This window comes from Pholcus phalangioides, unplaced genomic scaffold (assembly GCF_987345545.1).
Source record: "Pholcus phalangioides strain wild (caught in Gottingen) unplaced genomic scaffold, Ppha-v1.0 ptg000032l_1, whole genome shotgun sequence".
Taxonomy (NCBI): Eukaryota; Metazoa; Arthropoda; class Arachnida; order Araneae; family Pholcidae; genus Pholcus; species Pholcus phalangioides.
Window position 1 is genome coordinate 3,410,686 of NW_028301622.1, and position 19,304 is coordinate 3,429,989.

The 19,304-nt window shown below is 40.7% G+C and overlaps 1 protein-coding gene across 1 annotated transcript in view; it reads left to right on the plus strand.

The window, feature by feature from the left end:
* Positions 1-19,304, plus strand: part of LOC149066690 (putative carbonic anhydrase 3) — a 34,592-nt gene that overhangs the window by 11,709 nt on the left and 3,579 nt on the right. Inside the window, exons 4-7 of the mRNA XM_089253218.1 lie at positions 108-266; positions 7,297-7,454; positions 10,166-10,240; positions 15,638-15,865. Of these exons, the coding sequence (XP_089109344.1) occupies positions 108-266; positions 7,297-7,454; positions 10,166-10,240; positions 15,638-15,865 (620 nt within the window). The remainder of the gene's footprint in view (positions 1-107; positions 267-7,296; positions 7,455-10,165; positions 10,241-15,637; positions 15,866-19,304) is intronic.

Consider the following 19,304-nt stretch of genomic DNA (forward strand, 5'->3'; position numbering starts at 1 on the left):
TCGAAAATTGGCCTAGTCGAAAAACATAGCCTATTCGAATTTTTTTTTTTTCTTTTTTGGAATTCAGCTGCCATACCTTACAGTCTTTATATGAAATTTAATTTTAGGTCCATCGGAATGGGGAGGTCAATGCAATAATGGATCTGACCAGTCACCGATTGATATTCCCAAAAATGGGACAAATATGACTGACAACATCGACAGGTTTCATCTCACCGGATATAATACGAAGTTTTACGGACAAGTCGTCAATATCGGTCATACAGGTATCATTTGTAGCGTTGTTTGATTCATAATAATGATCAGGAAACCAAACGAAACCTTTTTCTAATATTCAGTTCATTTTTTTTCTCAATTTACAAAAAAAATTATGTTGTTGTTTTTCTTAACCCTTTAAGCGGCATTGACGAAATTTCTCCCTTCTTCAAAGTCATCTAATTTATACAAATATAAACAGAAAGGCCACAACAAGTGAATTGTCCTACTAGGCGACTGAAAAAATAGATGTCCATAAAAAATATTGATCTCACACAATTATATGTACAACCAAAATACAGCAACCTAATACACTGAAGAGCCAAAAAACTGGTACACCTGCCTAATATCGGGTAGAGCCCGCAGAAGTGCCGCAACACGACGTGGGATGGACTCGACTAATGTCTGAAGTAGTGCTGGAGGTAATTGACGCCATGAATCCTGCAGGGCTGTCCATGAATCCGTAGGAGTAGGAGGGGGTGGAGATCTCTTCTGAACAGCACGTTGCAAGGCATCCCAGATGTTCAATAATGTTCATGTCTGGGGATTTAGGTGGTCAGCGGAAGTGTGTTCCTGGTCAGAAGAAAGTTCCTGGAGCCACTTTGTAGCAATTCTGGAAGTGTAGGGTGTCGCATTGTCCTGCTGAAATTGTCCAAGTCTGTCGGAATGCACAATGGACATGAATGGGTGCAGGTGATCAGACAGGATGCTTACGTACCTGTCACCTGTCAGAGTCGTATCTAGACGTATCAGGGGTCCCATATCACGCCAACTGCACACGCTCCATACCATCACAGAGCCTCCACCAGCTTGAACAGTCCCCTGTTGACATGTAGGGTCCATGGATTCATGAGGTTGTCTCCATACCCGTACACGTACATCAGCTCGAAGCAATTGGAACCGAGACTCGTCAGACCAGGCAACGTGTTTCCAGTCCTCAACAGTCCAATGTCGGTGTTGTCGGGCCCAGGCGAGGCGTAAAGCTTTGTGTCGTGCAGTCATCAAGAGTACACTAGTGGGCCTTCGGATCCGAAAGCCCATATCGATGATGTTTCGTTGAATGGTTCGCACACTGACACTTGTTGATGGCCCAGCATTGGAATTTGCAGCAATTTGCGGAAATGTCTGTCACGTTTAATGATTCTCGTCAGTCGTCGTTGGTCCCGTTCTTGCATGATCTTTTTCCGGCCGCAGCGATGTCGTAGATTCAGTTTTTTACCGGATTCCCGATATTCACGGTACACTCGTGAAGTGGTCATACGTGAAAATCCAAATTTCATCACTACCTCGGAGATACTATGTCCCATCTCTCGTGCGCCGACTATAACACCACGTTCAAACTCACTTAAATCTCGATAACCTGCCATTTTAGCAGCAGTAACCGATCTAACAATTGTGCCAGACACTTAATGTGTTATATAGGCGTTGCCGACCGCAGCGCCGTACTCTGATTGGTTCCATATCTCTTTATTTGCATACAAATGCCTCACCAGTTTTTTTGGCTCTTCAGTTTATAAAAGCATATGTCACGAAAGAAGAAAACTAATAAATAAATACGTATATATAAGGAACCCATTCAAGTATTATGTCAGCATCAATAGAACGGGTGAGAGGGTTTCCGATTTGCTGACGTTTGATGACAAGGGGGGAGTTTGGATAATGCTTACGTCATCAACCACCCGTTATTAAAAGCATGAAATATTCTTAATGCCATAAACTAGAAAAATCTTTCCCTTGTTTATTGGCACCTGAACTAACACACCCCCCTCCTCCAATTCATTAGTCCTGTATAGACCTCCTCTAGTAGACCTCTGTAGACCACGCCTCCCACCAGGTCCTATCTCACTTACGGCCAGAGTTATCCGAATTTTTTTTGTATGACGAGTAATTTCACTCCTCTCCCAAATTTTCGCAATTTTTGACAAAATCCTCTCCCACATCTCAACAGCCAGTTCACAAAATCCATATCGCAGTGAATTCCTTCATCAGTGACAGTGAAAGGATCAGAGTAAAGTTGCAAATAACTGCTTTAGATGGTGTTAGCTAACCTCTGAACCCTTGGTATACTATTCACTTTATGTTTATTGCTTTGTACATACATTTTCAAAAAAAAAAACAACCCCTAAATTTTGAGTATTTTCACCCCCTAAGGAAATTTCGAGGGGTGAAAATGAATTTCAGGAAGTGAAGTACGCGTCTAGGTGCGTATTGGCGAACTCTGGGTCCGGCTAAGATGTTTTGTGTTTTGTGTCCATTCAGTGGTGATTTGCTGATTTTACTGATATTCGGTGATTTGCTGGATTCTTGTACATAAGTGGACACATGCTCTTCGAACGGGGAAGTGGAGTGGTCCACGGAGGGTGTGCATGAGTGTACATCCTCTTAATGGTTGTGCCAAAAGCTAGAGAAACCTTTCCCCCTAGTTTGTGATAACCTAAACTAACATTCTCACTATTAATATGCCATCTATAGAACCTATTTCATCATCATCATCCATTTTCAATCCACTGCTGGATGAAGGTCTCCTCTAAATTTTTCTATTTTGCTCTGTCTGATGCTTTAGCCACTCACTTGACTCCAGCTACATTTCTGATCGCGTTGATCCATCTTGCGTGGGGACGCCTTCTCGGACGTTTAACACCACGGGGGTACCAACCCAGAATAATTGTGGCCCATCTGTTGTCCTGTCTTCTTGCAATATGTCCACCAAATTTTCATTTCAAACGTTTAATTCCTTCCATGATATCATACCTTTGTGTGGTTCCTTATCCAAGTGATTCGTTTTCTGTCTCTTCTTGTGATGCCTAGCATACATCTTTCCATGCTCCTTTGTGTTATCTATAGTCTTTGTATCGTCTTGCTTGTGATTGTCTATGTTTCAGCTCCATAAGTGAGTGCTGGTAGCACACACTGGTTAAACACTTTTCTTTTCAGGCATAATGGCATGTGACTCTTCAGAATTACACAGTTTTTGCTAAAAGTGCTCCATCCGATCCTGAGTCTTCTGTTTATTTCATTAATGGCTCCATTGTCCATGGTGATTTCTTGTCCCGGGTATACACAGCTTTCTACTTCTTCTATCTCCGTGTTGTTTAGCAAGATTGTCCTCTTCAACGCAAAGGGTTTGAACATAAATTTAGTCTTTCGCAGATTCATTTTCAAGCCCACCTGAATACTTGTGCCTCCGCCAGTTCTTGTATCATTTCTTCTAGTTCGCCTGGATTACTGCTGACAACAACAATGTCGTGGACAAAACGCAAATGGTTGAGAAATTCTCCATTTATTTCAATTCCTTTCTCATCTTGATCCAGTTTTCCGAATACGTCTTCTAAAGCAGTGGTAAAGAGTTTTGGTGAGATAGTATCACCCTGTCTGACTCATTTTCCAAGTTTAATCTTTGCTTTTCCTTTATCCAAACTAATTGTTGCAGTTGCTTTGTCATATATTTTCTTGATGATATTGATGTGTCTTCTGTGCCCCAATCCATCTTCCTTTTTAGTGCAAAAATTCCGTTTCTCCCAACACACAGTTTTCATTTTGCTAGTTTTAAGCTCCTATTATCTTCTAGCGCTTTCTTCACAATATCGCAATTAAACTTCCTGTCATCCTATGTAATCCGCTTTCGTACTGCCTTACAAAGTTCTTCATATTACACTTTACACTTTTGATTTAGGGTCATTCTTCTTAATCTGAAATTCTCTCCGGTGTTTCATCAGTTTCTCTGTTTCTTCTGTTATTTTCTTCTCTGATTTGATTTCTTTTTCTCCAGCGTCTTCTTTTAGGGTAGTGGTTAAAGTTTTATTCATCGTGGTGACATCTTGTCTATCTTCAGCGTTATATAGCCAATCAAATCGGTTCTTCAGCTCTAACTGGAATTAAAGTTCAATTCCAGTTAGCTCTAACTCCGGTTCTTGAAGTTTTGCAATATCGATGACAGTTTTTGTATTTTTGATAAGTTTCGCTCTTTTCATTCTAGTGTTAAGCATTGTTCTTCATCTCACCAGTCGATGATCGCTTCCTGTATTGAATTTGTTGAGAACACTGTAGTCTTGGATCATATGCTTCTTATTAGATAGGATGTAGTCGATCTCGCTTATTGTTCCAGTTAGGCTTCTTGCGCCCGAATGGCGTAGTGATGAGATGCTTGTCTTCGATTATGTAGGTCCATGGATTCGAATCTGGGCACATTAAACGTCAGAAGTGACTCTTTACCTACCGAACCTGGGGCGACCACCGATGGATGGAGCCTTCATTCCCCACCCAACTCCACTGGTTGGAAATTGCCGTATGACGATATATGACCGGAATAGGTGCGCGGTAAAGTAGTTGGGCTTCTCCAGGTCCACTTTCTTTCGGGTTTCTTCTTAAAAAACGAATTCATGATGCATAACTGCATAACTCTCTGCAAATTCGACGAATCTGTTTCCTTTGTCATTTCGTACACCATAACTTCCAACTGAGCTTTCAACATTTCTTCTCTCTCCAATTCCAGCATTGAAGTCATCCATTACTATTTTGATTTGATGGTTTCCTTTACTATTCATCTCCACGTCTAGTTCTTCATAAAAGTCTTCTACTTCATCCACAGAATAGCTTGTTGCTGGTGCATAGATTTGTGTAATCTGTATCTGGTATCTGCTTGATATTTGCATAGCCAACTTTGCAACTATGCGATTTTTCCACTTTTTATGAATGATAAATTCTACATTACTGGTTCTTCCATTGTCTGTTCCTCTGTAGTAAAATACATGTCCACTGACAAGTTCGATTTTCTCCTCTACTTTTCTTCTTACATCACAGATGCCTAATATGTCCCAATGTATTCTTTCCAGTTCTCTTTGAGCCTATTTAATGATCTCTAAATGCTCCGCTGATTCTTCAAGTAACCTGGAAATGTGTCTGGTGTTCTAGAAATGCGTTATGGGTCACTTAAGTGCTTTGGAATTGTGCCGCGGGCCGCTTAATTGCTCTGGAATTGTGCGCGGGCCGCTTAATTGCACTGGAACGGTGCCGCTCATCACTCAAGCGATCCGTAATTATGCTGCGGATCACTTAAGTAATCTGGGAATGTGCCGCGGATAACTTTGAGTGATGTAGAACTGCACTGCGGGCCATTTAAGTGCCCTAAAACTGTGCCACATAACACTTAAGGGATTTCCAAATGTGGCAAGTACCTCTTAAGTGTTCCGGAACTGTGCCGCCGGTCACTCAAGTGATCTGTGAATGTGCCACGGGGGCCTACTTGAGCTATATCAACATGTGCCATGGGCCGCTGAAATGCTATGGAATTGTACCGCGGGTCACTTAAGCGATCTGTAAATGTGCCACATTGTTCATTTTTAAAAAAATTATGTTTGAGGTGGCGGGCCACATTAGATAACCCACCCCGATCGGCCACATTTGGCCCGCTGGTCATGGGTTTCGCATATATGGTTCAGGGAGTGGGTCGCAATTTATTTCCTGAAGAAGAATTTTGAGTTCTTAGCCTTCAAATAGCAAACATTAACAGAAATTGATTACAATAACATATAAAGGAAATTTTAAGAAAATCCGAAATTTTAAGTTTTTTCTTTTCATCAAAAAATGAATTTTTGTTTTGTCTGGGGGGGAAGAGCCCTCCACCCCCACCCACCCACGAGTACTTCCTTGATTAGGAGGTAAAGAACAGAGCTGATGAAATTTTGCCAATTTCACCCTTCAATACCTGCTTCAACATTACAAGGGAGCACCAAAATGCCTGCTTGCCCCGGCTGACCAGGCATCTAGTTGCGGTCCTGCAACTTTCATAATATAACAAAATCGTTTTTTGTTTTTTTTTAAATTCTGTTCAAGTATGGAATCGCATGTATCTTAGAAAGCTAAATTTTTTTCTTCAAACATTCGATATCACGAACTTCCGATACGTTTTCCTGTTGAAGATGACAGTAGTTACAACGGTGCCCGAGTGGCATGGTGGTAAGATGCTCGTCTACCATCGTGAAAGTTGTTGTCAGGGTCCCGGGTTCGAACCCAAAGGGAGGATGTCGATAAGATATTTTCCCTAACGAACTCGAGGCGACCACCGATAGACAGCACCTTCACTTCCAACCCATCTCACTAATGGCAGTAAATTGCAATATAGCGATATGGCCAGAGTTGGTGTTTGGTGAAGTAGTAGTTATAACGAACGTCTATTGTATCTTGTGTGAAAAGTTGATTTCTCAATACTGTAGAATACTTTTCCCTGTAACCCCTTACTTTGCACCTTCTGAAAATCGGAAGAAAGCCTTAATTGAGAAAACTACGAGATATAATGTATATTGTCCTTTGATAATACTGGAGGTTATGTTATTATCAAAGGACAATTGGTGAAGTAGATAGACGAGAATAATGTAATGCCGGAAGACCAACATGCGTTCAGGAAGGGGGGAAGTCATGTGTTTCTAATCCCCTTTGCTTCTATGATCATGAGACTAACACATAGCTAATACAAACCACAATAAAGAAAAAAATTTATTCGACAAAAAAAGCATTCAAGTGACAGGATGACCATATTCTATTGAGGAAAAACAAGGAGTAGACCTATTTGTACTCTTCAAACGTCGGTAAAATACGGGACGTCATCAAAAAACCTTTTCCATAAATCTGAAAATCCCCAATTGTTATTAAAATCGCTGAAAAATTGAGAGGAAAAAAAAAAAAGACTGGCAAATAGGCGATTTTATCACATCACCTATGTGAGATGAATATTTTATATATGTAGCCACATAATTATCATAATATGTTATTACAACACGATTTCAGTAAACGTTACGCACATTCAAATAGCATCCTGGAAAAAACGGGACAAACGAATAAAAGATATACATAACAACTATGAAATAAAGGAATGTCCTGCCAATACGGGACACAAGTGATCCGTCAAACTGTTTCCGGCATTTTACTGGTCCTTGGGTCCAGTAAAGTGTGGGAAGATTGAGAAACACTGTTATATATTGAATTATACTCCAGAAATTCCAGTAAGTTAACGAGAAGTTTTTTCTTGTCTTTTGTCATTGTCAGTTGAAGTCAGACCAATGTTTGTGAAGAATGTGTGGAACGGATTACTTTACGGACAGAATTATTACAAAATTGATCAGTTTCATTTCCATTTCGGTGACGGATCCGACAAATCTGTAGGTTCTGAGCACAAGATTGATGGCAAGGGTTATGCTATGGAGGTAACAGTTTTATTTTCGTTTCTTTTTCCTCTTTGGGGCGATGATCGGGGGGGGGGTTCCGATTTGCTGACTTTTTTATGACGGGGGCGGAGGGGGGGTGTGGATAATGCTTACGTCATCAACCACCCTTTATGAAAATATGAAATATTCTTAATGGCATCTTACTCGGTGCGCCAAAAACAAGAAAAACCTTTCGATAGTTTGTGGTCACTCTTGAAGTAACATTCCTCCCACTATTGATAAATGCCCTACAGAGCCATTTTGGTGATCTCTAAATTTTTCGCGGATCAAAGTGATCTGGAAATGTGTCCGGGCCGCTTCAATGCTCTGGAACTGTGCTACGCATCACTCAAGTGATTATATGCCGCGGATCACTTAAATAATCTGAGAATGTGCCGCGGGTAACTTAAGTGATGTAGAACCAAGGCGGCCACTTAAGCGCTCTAAAACTACGTCACATGTCACTCAAGGGATCTCTAAATGTGTCACGGAGCGCTTAAGTGTTCTGGAACTGTGTCCCGGGTCATTTAAGTGATCTAAAAATGTGCCACGGGCCGCTTAAATTGTACCACGGGATACTTAAGCGATCTTTAAATGTGCCACTTAGCTCATTTTTACAAAATTGGGTTTGGGGAAGGCAGGTGGCATCAGATAACCCCAGGGCCACATTTGGTCCATGGGCCAAGGGCCTTTATGCGATTTATCATTATATGGCTTAGAGGGTGGGTCGGTCGCAATGAATTTATTAAAGATAAATTTTGAGTTCATAGCCTTCAAATAACATTGGAATTAACAAAAATTTATTATAGTAACATATAAAGGTATTTTATTACGAAATTTCAAAAGGGGGGTTCAAACTCGCTTCGCGATGCAAGTCCGTCACTATGACCACTCGACCACCACAGCTGCATTTACTTTTCTACTGGGAAATTTGGTGCGGACCGGCTGGGACCCTTTTGGCGGGCAGCATTTGGCCCGCGGGCTTGATGTTGTGCATCCCCTGCAGTAAAAGCCAAGCATTACCAAAGGGGCCGTTCAAGTATTGCGTAGCAAAATTTTGTCATCAGCTCTGCCCTCTGAATCCTAACGCATATTGGTGGGATCAGAGATGACAAAATTCAGCTGATGACAAAATTTTGCTACGTAATACTAGAACGGCCCCTTTGGTAATGCTTGGCTTTTACTGCAGGGGATGCACAACATCAAGCCCGCGGGCCAAATGCTGCCCGCCAAAAGGGTCCCAGCCGGTCCGCACCAAATTTCCCAGTAGAAAAGTAAATGCAGCTGTGGTGCTCGAGTGGTCATAGTGACGGACGAGTTTGAACCCCTTTTGAAATTTCGTAATAAAATACCTTTATATGTTACTATAATAAATTTCTGTTAATTCCAATGTTATTTGAAGGCTATGAACTCAAAATTTATCTTTAATAAATTCATTGCGACCGACCCACCCTCTAAACCAAACAATGATCGCATAAAGGCCCTTGGCCCATGGACCAAATATGGCCCCGGGGGGGGGGGGTTATCTGATTCGGCCCGTTCTCCTCAAACCTAATTTTGTGAAAAAAAAAAACTAAGCGGCACATCTACAGATCGCTTAAATGCCTCGTGGTACAATTCCAGAGCACTTCTTTCCGCGAAAAATTTAGAGATCACTAAAGTGACTCTGTAGGACACTTATCAATAGTGGGGTGGGGGTTGTCACTTCAAGTGCCCACAAACTATCGAAAGGTTTTTCTCGTTTTTGGTACACCGAGTAAGATGTCATTAAAAATATTTATTATTTTCATAAAGGGTGGTTGATGACGTAAGCATTATCCGACTCCCCCTCCCCCTTGTCATCAAAAGTCAGCAAATCGGAAACCCCTCCCCCCATCGATCATAACGTAATACTTGAACGCCCCTTTCACTTTGCGTAACATGCAGGCTGATTCAAAAACTCAACGTACAAACTTTTAGGGGAGGTAGAAAACACAAAAAAAAAACAATCGCTCATAGGGATGTATGACAAAAAACCCCAACCTGATCAGTTGGAGGATAAACGAAGATACAGAAATGACAAGCCAATAATGGGTGAAAAACCCTTTATTTAGCGATACTTCACGTCTTGTGGGGGAACCCTGAAAACCATGGTCTGCGAGACGCCCGTTGGCTCTGACACCGACCTCGTCGCAAGAATCTCCGCCGCAGCTGGAAACGTCCGTGAAATGCCGGGTATTTTTGAAAGGGTTCGACAATCAGTGCGTCGCCGTTGTGAAGCGCGCATAATTGTAGATAGTAAGAACTTTGAGCACTTGTTGTGGAACTTAACGTGTACACGTACTGTCCCCGTGTAAAGTATCGCTAAATATAGTGTTTTTTCCCCATCCATTATTGGCTTGTCATTTCTTCCTCTTCGTTTATCCTCCAGCTGATCAGATCGGGGTTTCCGTTCATACATTTCAATGTGATTCTGCTTTGTGTTTTTGTGTCTTCCACCTCCCCTAAAAATTTGTACGTTGAGTTGTGAACCACCCTGTATACTTAGGAAAGCGTCAATAATGAAGGTGGAAGAGTATTTATATGAATCAAATGCATAATTATTTTTTGCTTATGTTACGATACTTGGTCCGTTCCGTATTTTTCAGAGAAGTGATAACATCACCCCCGAATAATAACATAACCGATGATTCCAATAAGCGGCTTCTACATTTTTCCTTCTTTTTTTCCAGGTGCATTTGGTGCATAAACGATATTTCCCATCAGAAACATTACCTGCTATATCAGTGATAGCAGTTTTCTTCAAGGTGAGAGATAACTTTTTTAATCATACTTTTTGTGAATACATTAGCTTGGAAGATATGTTTTGATACTGAAAATATTTTAAAAACTCATAACTTTTTTTGATACTCGGCACTTCAAGCACACACAATATTTTGATACTGGTAACTTGAGGCCTGCGTAAGCCCAATAGATATTTTGTTACTGATAACATGGGGGTAGCACGACCTGGTAGGATATTTTAGTACTGATAAATTGAGACTTATACAGGGTGATTCGGAACAGTTGGGAGAAACTTTAAGAGGTGACAGTACACACCAATACAAACAACTGTCGTCAAAGAATGCGTGACCTAACACGAAACGCGTTTCGAAACGGCCGCTCCGCAAACGTTAAAACGACATTCCTGTTGAAATTTATCGGGAGAAAATGGACACACCATGCTTGCAAAGGTAACCTGGGGGAAAAGGAGAAACCGTACGCATCCGTTCTGGCAGTCCTTGTACGACCTGCATCAGACCAGGAAGCAAGAAAGGATCCCGTTTCGCACAGCTGCCGATGCAAGCGCGCAAATGTTTTCGGATTGGGCAATCACCTGCGGGATAAACCAACACCACCTATAAAACAAGACCTCCGCACGAAGCTTATGACGTCAATGAAGGAGGATATTTCTCCAATTGCCATTAGATATACTCCAAAAAAGGTAAAGCCGGGTTTTCCTAGAAGTAGGTTTCTACAGTGCGCGCAGCGTGAAAACTCTGATTGGTCAAAGAAACCTGAATTTCAAGTTTTTAACCAATCAGCGTTTTCACGCTACACACGGCACAGAAATTCTACTCCTAGGAAAACCCGGCTTGACGGGTTAATGGAGCATGACGCTTAGCGTTAATAAGTGCATGGTCGCTCATTTTGGTTCGAACAACCCACGGTTCTCTTACGAGTTGAATGGTGTCACTATCCCGGATGCAACTAGGGTCACCGATCTGGGAATTCTCATTGACGAGCGGCTTAGGTTTTCTGAACATTGTTCAGCGGTGGTCAAAAAATCGAATAGAATGCTTGGTCTCACTTTCAAGAAGGTCTCTTCACTTTTCCTAAAGTCATTCTTCCGCTTTTTCGAGTCTTAGTTCGTCCTGGACTGGAGTATGCTGTAAGGTTTTGGAGACCATACCTACAGAGGGACATAGACTTGGTTGAAGGGATGCAGAGAAGAGCTACGCGTGTCCTTATTGGCACACAGGGCTTGAGTTATGAAGAGAGACTTCATTTTTTGAATATGTTTACATTGGATGAACGCAGGTGTCGAGGAGATATGATCGAAGTGTTCAAAATTTTCAATGGGATGGATAGGATGGACCATGAACTTTTAGTACACCGCCAATCGACTGCTTTTACAAGGGGACACCAGTATCGATTGGTGAGGGACAATGCAAGGTTATGGTGTCGCAGGGAATTTTTCTCTAATAGGGTTGTTAATAAATGGAATAGCTTACCCCCGGAGGTAGTAAATTGTAACACAATTGACACGTTTAAGAAGAAATACGATAAACATGTTGAGGTAAATCGAGAAGCTATCCTTACTTAGAATAAGGCAACCATAAGTATTCTTTATGGGCATTGTATAATATTTTATCATGTGTATATATTGTTTATAATTTGTGTTAATTGCATTTTTAATGGGGTTGCTGTATTTTTGAAATATATAACATCGATATTTTTATGGGCATCTTTTTCTCAGCCACCTCGTTGGGCATTTTGCCTGTTGTGGTGTTGTATTTGTATTAAAGATATCGCATGCGTCGGCCTGCTATATCCAATGGCAATAGGTGAAATGGTCTTCTTCATTGACGTCACGAGTTTCGTGCGGAGGCCTTTTTCTATAGGTGGCGTTGAATATAAACGCTCACCGTGCATTCGTGCTGCCTCTGTAGTACTTCCGTTCGCAGCTCCGTAAACGAAATGGTGTGTCTGCGCTTTTTCAGTATTACTAAAGTGCGCCATTATCACGTACGTTACAGCTGTTAGAACGGTTGCCCACTGGAATAACTTCACAGGGCTGGCGTAGTGTGACGCAGATTTGCATACGGTTTCTTCATCTTCTCCAGGTTAAATTTGCATGCATGTGCTCTTTTTTCTCCCGATAAATTTCAACAGGAATGCCGTTTAAACGTTTGCGGAGCGGCCGTTTCGAAAAACGTTAGCACGTTTGCGTTTCATGTTAGACCATGCATACGTGGATGACAATTGTTTGTATTGGTGTGTACTATCACCTCTTAAAGTTTTTCCCATGTTCTCTGAATCACTCTGCAGATATTTTGATACTGGTAACTTGGGGCTTGCATAAACCTCAATTGGATATTAGACCATTTGCTTCAAAATTATTACTCAAGTGGGCCACAACTTATTAATAATTAAAAATATATGTTAACTAACGATAAAATCTTGTTAATCGGCGATTAAAAATTAATTAAAAACATTCAAAAAACTGTTCAATTTGAAACGGAGGGAAAGAAAACAAGAGTTATATCTAGATAATATAAAATTGATTTCACGGGTGTGTGTGTGTATGTTCTCAATGTAAAATCTACCATTTCATACCGATCGTCGCCAGAAACAATTTGCGTATATACCAAACATGACCCGGATTGAAGGATAGCCTATTTTAAAAGTTTGTCAGAACTGGGCAGATGCCCTAAATGAGCAAGAAAATGTCGGGCAACAATGGTTTCTGGGCCTCACCAATGGCTTTTGAATGTTTACTTTGGTTACCGTCGTTCCCTAACAATGCGTTTCAGACATGCATATGCCATTACAATGGTTTTTCTCTTCTTTAATGATACAGTGGATAGGTAAACCTGTGCAGTTTCAAGCTTTTTTCCTCCGTCAATTTTTACCATAAAATTTCACTGAATACATTTTTAGTATCTGTGTACTGTATGAAACATCATATAAGTTTTAAATTTCCTATTATTCTCAATCTAATCACGACACATTGATTATTTTTAAAAAAGGCCACTGAAGATAGCAATAGGAACGTATTTATACATGGTGTTCTGTTAATGGATAGACAAACTCAGAGGGTCGTTAGTAGGCATCGAGAGAAACAAAAATTGCAGTGGAACATGGTCTCGCAAAGCACGTTAAGAGGGTGAAATTTGTGAAAAACGCGTGTAGGCTTTGAGTCCAGAGGAGACCGAAGGTGGTGGAGATGTTCTGTTGATCGCTGAATGCATTCGTGTGTTCACTTACCACATATGACGTAAGCAGCGTCGCGAAACACATGCGCTGGGGGTAGGATCACGCGTTGCGGACGACGTAAATTAGCGCTGTTGCGGTAGTAAGCACGTGTAACAGTTAGTCGTCTGTTTCAAATGAGTATCGTGATGGCTGATCATGCCGGCCGCAGAGCAGCGAGGCATGTGGTTCATGCATGATGCGCATTTTTCCCACGAGATGCGTAATCACTTCGATGTCTATTACTCAATTGGACGCGCGGGACCCGTTGCTTGGCCTCCACGTTCGCCGGATCTCAATTCGTGTGACTTTTTCCTATGGGGTCAACTTAAATCACTCGTTTATGCGACGCCTGTGTACACACCAAAGAATATCATAGCGTTGATTGTCATTGCTGCGGCAGACATCAAAAGCGTACCTGGTATCTTCGAGCGCGTCCTGGAATCGTTTTTACGTCGTTGTAGAATCTGCAACGACGTCAGCGGCCGCCACATCCAACAACTCTTGTAATAATTAATCAAATAAATATTTTTGTAGTTGTTATATCGTACTTTTTTGTCGTTCCAGCGTAGCATCGAATCCTGCATGCGTTTTTCGCGATTTTCACCCTCTCCACGTGGATTGCGACAACATGTTCCATTAGGGAGGTTTTTAAGAAAAGGGCTGTTATAATTCTGTATCTTCAGCAGTGAATGGAGCGTTGGCAGGCATTTTCAACTGTGAATGGAGCGTCGGCAGGCATCTTCAGCTACTAATGAAGCCGAGAAGTCAGTGAATAGACTGGAAGCCGACATATTCAGCTGTGAATGGAGCGCGTTGGCAGGCATCTTAAACTGCTAGTGAAGCTGAGGCAGATATTTTCAGCTTCTGATGAAGCCGAGGCGAAAAATAGCGAAAAGGCCGGGACTGTCCCGGAAAACCTGGATATCTGACCCAACAGGTAGCATGTAGGAATGGTAGAAGAATATATGTAAAAACTACGTTTCTCTTGATCAAACATTAAAGAACCACATCTGAATTTTGGAAATGTTCCGCATTAAAGGAAAAATTAGTAAAAAAAGCTAAATTTTGATTAAAATTGGAACTGGTCAAGTCTGAAAAATTCGAAATTTTAAGAGTTGACTAGCCCAAGAAGGTGTCCTTACTGCCCTCTCGTCATTAACATAAGAAACACGATCCTTCTGCAGTGGAAACCTACACCTCTACAGACGGAAAAGTATGATTAAGTATTAAGAAAAGTATGTTATAATTTCACACATTATACGAACCTGATAATCATGTTTTACAACAAAACGGTAGAAAAATTCACTGAAAAATTGAACTTAGAGTTACAGAACACTCTGAAAATAAATACACAGCGCTTAAAAAAGTTCGGGATTCTGTGATAATTTAAAGAAATTTTTGCTCGTAGTTTGCTTTCCTGACGAGTGCCGTTTCTTCGCTGCCAAGTCTTGCAATCTTTTCAGCATCATTATGTCGATTCCTGTAGCGCTGCTTCTTGTTTCTGAATGTATTCAATTGCAATTTCTAGAGCCTCAACTCCGTCGTTATGTGAAATTCTTAAAGGCTCGACAGTTAGTACTTGCTTTTTTTTTTTTTTTTTTTTTTTTTTCAGTGGGACGTCGGATAATACGAAATGTCGGATAAGCGAGACTCTACTGTTACATAGGGTTCGCTAAACTCGAAACGTTGAGAAGAAACGCAGCAAAAACAAGAACACAATTTTTTTTTACTTTATGGGTCCACTTGCAAAATCTCTATCAATGTCATAGGGGCCATTTAAGTATTACGTAAGCAGATTTTCAGCCATTTTTGACGCCCTTCCCCCCCACCCCTTGTCAGCACAATTTCGTCAGCAGCTTAGGATATTTCATATGTTCAGAAAGGGGTGGTTGATGACGTAAGCAGCCTTCAAACCCCCCCCCCCTGTCATCAAAAGTCAGAAAATCCGAAACCCTCCCCCTTCCTCCCCCTCGATGCTGACGTAATACTTGAATGACCCCATAGACAAAGAGCTAAAAAACCACGTTCAACAATTGTATAAGGTTTTGTAACATCAGCTAGAAAGCAATACTGTCAAATATATATCAAGTTGTGTTTCAAAGTTTTATTACGATCAAAGGTGTATTTCAATGTGTTCCATCTTTGGTTGATTTTAATTTTTGGTCTTTTTGATTCCCATTGGCCAGGAAGGATCTAAAGACAATAAAAACTTGACGGCTCTCATCAAGGCGGTTAATAGAGTGCAACATTACGGGGACACAGTGAACTTTACGACAACAATGCGTTTGGATAAACTCTTACCACCTTGTAGGCGAACTTTCTACCGTTACATCGGCTCGGAAACCATGCCTCCTTGTGATGAAGGCGTCATGTGGACAGTCATGCAACAACCGATTCCGATATCAACAAAACAAGTAACTTTTTTTTTTTTCCTTTAAATTATTTCATGCAAAATTAGTCAATAAGTTATTGATCTTCGCTAGTCAGCGGACCGGACTATTTCGCTAAATTCTTAAAGCCACCGCTGAGATGAGAGAAATGATTTTGAAATTCATATTTACGCGGAAAAAAATGAAAAATTGTTCATACGGGGGGGGGGGGGTCCCCCTGTAAGTTTTAATGCGTCCTTTATCTCATCGACCGTTCGTCGTAGAGCGAGGGGTGCTCAACCTTTAGGAGAGTGCGGGGACCCACTCAGCACCTCCTAAAGATAGAAGCCCTCTGCACTGTTTGCCATTAAACGTCATTCAGACTACCTAGCAAGTTTGCCACATTTTGAAACAGACAATCCTATTTCGTTTCTTCTTATTTTGGCGTAGAATCTTCCTGATTGGCTCACAAATACCTCATGGTGATTGGATGTGGGGCATAGAAATCGCCAATTTTGATCCCGATCATTTTTTTTCCTCACAACGATGATACTGGCACGAGAAGGGAATTTTTTTCCCTGAATATTCTTAGGGAAAATAGCCTACTTACTGACGTCACAAGCAGAGTGCGGAGACCTTCTATATCTAGTAGGTGCTGGACCACTTCACTGATTAGAAAAAAACGTATTAAGTGCCAGTAGGCCGGACCAACACCTTCTATAGCAGAAAGCCTCAGTGAGAAGTTCGTGACGTCACTGAAGTCGTCCATTTCACCTATAGTAATTGGATATACTGCAAAAAAAAAGGTAAAGATTTCGCATACTTCGGCCTGCTTTATCCAATGACTACAGGTGAAATGGACGACTTCAGTGGCGTCAAAGCTTCGCGCAGAGACTTTCTGCTAGAAAAGGTGTTGGCCGGACCAGCACCTCCTAGAAGAGATAAAATTCCCCCCACAGTCTGATTGTGAGGTCAGTAAGTAATCCATTTTCCCTCAGAATATTCAGGGAAAAAAAAATTCCCTGCTCGTGCCAGTATCATCGTTGTGAGGAAAAGAAATGATCGGGCTCAGAATTGGCGATTACTATGCTCCACAGCCAATCACTATGCGGTATTTGCAAGAATCAGGAAGATTCTACGCCAAAATAAGAAGACACGAAATAGGATGCTGTGTTTCAAAATGTGGCAAACTTGCTAGGTAGTCTGAACGACGTTTACGGCATTATGGCAAACAGTGCAGAGGCCTTCTATATCTAGGAGATGCTGTTCGGACCCGATAGCGATGACGTCAACACTCCCCACGCGTAGCGAGGGGATGCGGCGCATATTGGAACGCAGTTCTCGTTCTTGTGCTCTGAACGCAGGTCCCAGAGTGGACGATCGTTTTCGGAAAGAAGCGGTTTCAGGGGGCGAAGAGAGAGTCCGGAAACTTGTCATTTGGGAGGTTCATGGAGCCTGGATATTATACAAGTAATTAAGTGGAGAGAGAGAGAGAGAGAGATTTACATGAATTAATAAAAATTGAAGATGGATAAAAATTAATGAAAATTCAGGATTTACAAACATTCAAAATTCCGAAATTAATGGAAAAATAATCCCATAATGAATGAAAATTTCGAACTTTGGAACTGAAGGTCAAAACAAATAAAAGGATCGATAACAATTTAAAATTAACAAATAATTACAAAACTGCTGAACAATTCATATTTAATGAAAAATAACTGGAATAATGAATTACCAGAGAATTAGTGAAATTAATAACCAAATTTCAGATTTAGTGAAAAATTATTCCTCCACCGATCGATGAAATATAATAAATGACTAATTGACTAAATGACTAAAACCTAATGAAAAATCAGGATTATGACATTTCAAAATATGGAACCAATCACAATTAGTGAAAATTTGGTGTATCAATGAAAATTCCAAATTAATGAATCCCTTAATGAATTCCGAAATTAATGGATCCCACAATGAATTCTGAAATTAACGGATCCCATAAGAAATTCTGAAATTCGTGAATTCCAGAGTTAACGGATCCCATAATGAATTCCAAAATTGGCGGATCCCATAATGAATTCCAAAATTAACGAATCCCATAATGAATTCCAAAATTAACGGATCCCATAATGAATTCCAAAATTGGCGGATCCCATAATGAATTCCAAAATTAACGAATCCCATAATGAATTCCAAAATTAACGAATCCCATAATGAATTCCGAAATTAATGAATTTTGAAGTTAACGGATCCCATAATGAATTCCGAAATTAATGAATTTTGAAGTTAACGGATCCCATAATGAATTCCGAAATTAACGGATCACAATGAACTCCGAAATTAGTGTATCCCATAATGAATTTCGAAATTAGAGTATCCCATAATGAATTCCGAAATTTATGAATTCCAAAGAGTTAACGGACCCCATAATGAATTCCAGAATTAACGAGCGCGAATCCCATAATGAATGAAAATTTAAAGCTGATGTAAAGTCAAAACTAATGAAAGGACAATAATATTTAATGAAAATTCAGAAAGAAATAAAATAATTCAGAAATTAATTAAAGAAATAATGGATAATATACAGTGTTTATGTAAATAACGTTAATATTAAACAACATTTTTCATAAGAGAATGCGGACACGAAAATCTGCGGCTCAGCAGCAGCAGCACCAACGCGCACGCGCGAACACGTGATTAGCGAAGCGTCTCCTATTTCCCAATTTGCGCTGTCCCAACACCCCCTATACCCTCTTATCTATAGGAGGTGTTGGCTGTCCTGATTTCCGTTGGCTGCAAAACAGAGTGCTGCCCTGCGTCGTGTCGCGCACGTTACACGCGGCTCAATTTGCGCTTAGCCTAAATATACCGCGGATCACACAAGTGATCTGGAAATTGGTCGCGGGCTGTGAATGAAGCGTGGACAAACATCTTCAGCTGCCAATGAAGCCAAGGCGGATGTTTTCAACTTCGAATGGAGTGAAGGCCGACACCTTCAGCTGTGAATAGAGCGTTGGCAGACATCCTCAGGTGCACATTTTTGTATATATTGTGATGTGATTGTGCAACAACTGCTTGCAAAAGATAGTTTATAGCCTATTTCTCGGGCTCCCAACTGCTATTACAGCATATAGCGCCCCCTGTCGGCAATAAATTAACTAATTTTTTAACTTCCGTGTCAGAATTTTTACGGATTTCAGAATAAACATACCGCTTGTTTCATTCTTCTATTGATCACTGTTTCTGAGTTATTTCAGTTTAAAATCAGAGTGTCCTTTTTGAAACAACCTGTAAACCTACCTATCTTTATAAAAGGGTTGTTTTAACCCTTTAATCGATTTGTAAAATTTTACATGATCAGCATTATACCTGCCACAGTATAAGCCACTAAACCTTCTAGAAATCCCCACCTACTTTCAGAAAGAACATTTGTTTTTTGGATTGTGAGTTGATTTATGAATGGTTCTCCCCGCCGAACATATAA